Source organism: Opisthorchis viverrini, assembly GCF_000715545.1.
Source record: "Opisthorchis viverrini unplaced genomic scaffold opera_v5_98, whole genome shotgun sequence".
Taxonomy (NCBI): domain Eukaryota; kingdom Metazoa; phylum Platyhelminthes; class Trematoda; order Opisthorchiida; family Opisthorchiidae; genus Opisthorchis; species Opisthorchis viverrini.
The window spans coordinates 979,597-982,298 of NW_008751755.1; the positions used below are offsets into that span (position 1 = coordinate 979,597).

General features: G+C 42.6%; 1 protein-coding gene across 1 annotated transcript in view; it reads right to left on the bottom strand.

Moving 5' to 3' along the window:
• Positions 1-2,218, bottom strand: part of T265_05320 (hypothetical protein) — a gene marked incomplete at both ends in the record, with an annotated part of 10,953 nt that extends 8,735 nt beyond the window's left edge. Inside the window, 2 exons of the mRNA XM_009170303.1 lie at positions 1,785-1,826; positions 1,867-2,218. Coding sequence (XP_009168567.1) covers positions 1,895-2,020 — 126 coding nt within the window. The remainder of the gene's footprint in view (positions 1-1,784; positions 1,827-1,866) is intronic.
• Between the last annotated feature and the right edge of the window lie 484 nt (positions 2,219-2,702).

Consider the following 2,702-nt stretch of genomic DNA (forward strand, 5'->3'; position numbering starts at 1 on the left):
GTTAATGATGCTAGAATATATCTTCTTCCATTTTATGACCCACGTTTATTCAGGCAGCAGCGAAAAAGTTTCAGATACGTCTGTGAGAAAAATGGACGTTATATACTAGCATCATTAACGCTGTAACTCTACAACTCTTTTTACTGACAAGGAGCCCCGATCTCAAAACGAAGCAATCTGTTCTAAAAACCAGTTGTTGAAGCCACCACAAAATTCGATAGCTGAGCACAAATTCTAAATGCCTAGTTCTTGCATTTTAAATCGTTTTGTGGCGAGAGGTGACGACTGAAAATGTTCTGATGCTATCTTAAAAGAATGCAGTGAGGCGTTTAACAAATTTTCAATAGCTGTAACTCTACAACTCTTTTTACTGACAAGGAGCCCCGATCTCAAAACGAAGCAATCTGTTCTAAAAACCAGTTGTTGAAGCCACCACAAAATTCGATAGCTGAGCACAAATTCTAAATGCCTAGTTCTTGCATTTTAAATCGTTTTGTGGCGAGAGGTGACGACTGAAAATGTTCTGATGCTATCTTAAAAGAATACAGTGAGGCGTTTAACAAAATTTTCAATAAGAATTCTCTGAGTTTTGGGACATTCCTAGATCTGGAAAAACCATTCGCTGTCGTTTTGACTTCGTGAAATTTTGTGTTATACTCGTTCTAGCGAGAGAAGTTTGTCCTAAAACATTTCGGATGCCCAGTTCAAAGCTGTTTTTGAAACCCATCCTTTTCGTCTTTCATCAGCATTATGCTCACGGATTTCCCAGCCAGTGATCTAAAGATCTTGTCTTAATTAACCAACGTTCAAATGGCAGATAAATTACACAAGGCTACAGAATAGTCTCTGAATGAATATTTGTATCGCAATTGCCCCTGACAGTGAAACTGCTTCTCACCGTGATAAACCGTATCAGACGGTTGGCCTTGCTTAGAAACCAGTTCATGTAAATGACCCCACAACCTCCACACTACGTCCATTTCTTGAGACTAAGTGCCAGTAGTCTTTCCAAAGGGCGAACATTAACGCGGCATGCAGGGAAAAGTCCCACACCGTGGTACGGAAACTGTCATGCGGCTCTTACATCCGGCAATAAGCGTATTGAGCCAACTAGAGTGTGTTGACAGGATTATCGCAGTTGACGTAAAACCTAATCTGTATAGCATGCGTTTTTGAAAGTGAACTTGTCAAAGACATCCGCAAATTCCACACATTCGACTCATACGATTTGACTATGGGCCGCTGTGTTAAGCTAGGAAGCGGACCCACTCTACCAACCAGCGTGCTGAACGACCAAGGTAGTCTTCCTAATGCGGTTGTCACTGCTCAGCCCCGGAGATTTTCAAAACTCTATTGGATATACACCTGAGCCCTCACGGATCTTACTCTAGATGTGACCGATCACCATGGCTTTGTGACAGTGTTCTGGGGGTTAATGAGTATATGTGAAGTTACTTTCTTCTTCCTGTATCTCCACGAATCTAAATGAACCTTCATGAAATACCTGTCAGACACAGATTGCCTAGTACATGTCATTTGGTGGCTTCCATTCGGGTCGGGCACTTCCGAACTTATTCAATGGCTATATAGACATATGTTTTTCGAACAGTCCCCATCGGCCTATTGCTCATCTGTAGTATATGCTTACAGTCACTGGATAGCGGTGCTTCACTGGCTGATAACCTCGAAGTGCTAAGCTAGTATGTTGAAATATATTTCAGTAAGTGTACTCAGAAGTTTCAGTATACTTAGACATCTGTGATCACGCCATAACTGTGACTGACCTAGTTGACCCACCGACCTCGGCTAAATTAGCAGCCAGAATACTGATGCCCGGGTAGAACGTACCTTATGTCTTACACTCACCATAAGTGTTTTTCTGTTTCAACCTGCACTAATGCTTCGGCGTTTGATTTCCACCAGTCACTGTGATGATCATAATTTGCGTGTAGATGGAAGTCCAGATGATCGGGGTGGAACGGCAGACTCGAAACCTGTAACACGATGTTACTAAATTCATTTGATGCTTACTGTATGTCTAGCACTGGATGAGGTGTGCGCATTATTCAAGCGTATCCAGGTGTTTCTGCTTACAGGGCCATGAAATATGGTAGGCTATTGAAACAACATGTAGAATAGTATTTGTATTACATTCTGATGGGGGTACTGGGAAAGTGTATCATCATTCTCGTAGCGAATTAATGGGAATGGAATTCGCGAATAAATGGGAATGGAATTCGCTTTGATATCATTTGAATAGCCGCCGTTATGATCTCTTTGGCGACCAGGTCGCTGCGGAACTAAAGGCTTCACAAGCGCCACAATCATCAACTTCTCAAATAAATAAGAACCGAAGGGTTCGTTGATAAGAATCCTGCGTTAACTCCGCTTTTGGGACAACCTGCGATTGGCGCGCGGCCTAGGCTCCATCAAGTTGGGTGCTCAGTTTCTGGGTCATTAGCCGTACGGCTCACCTAATTTCATTGTCCACTGAAGTAATAATATCTCTGGCAGAAAAGCCTGGTGAGATCACCAGATACAGCTCAAACGTTTGAACTTATACTCTGAACGCAGCTGCCCGATTACCCAATTCCATCAGGAGCACGTCATAGCTTTCGAAGATTCAATTCCATTGTGCAAATACCGAGCGCACTCACTATCCGCACAATGGAATTGAATTTTCGAAAGCTGTCATTCGTCAT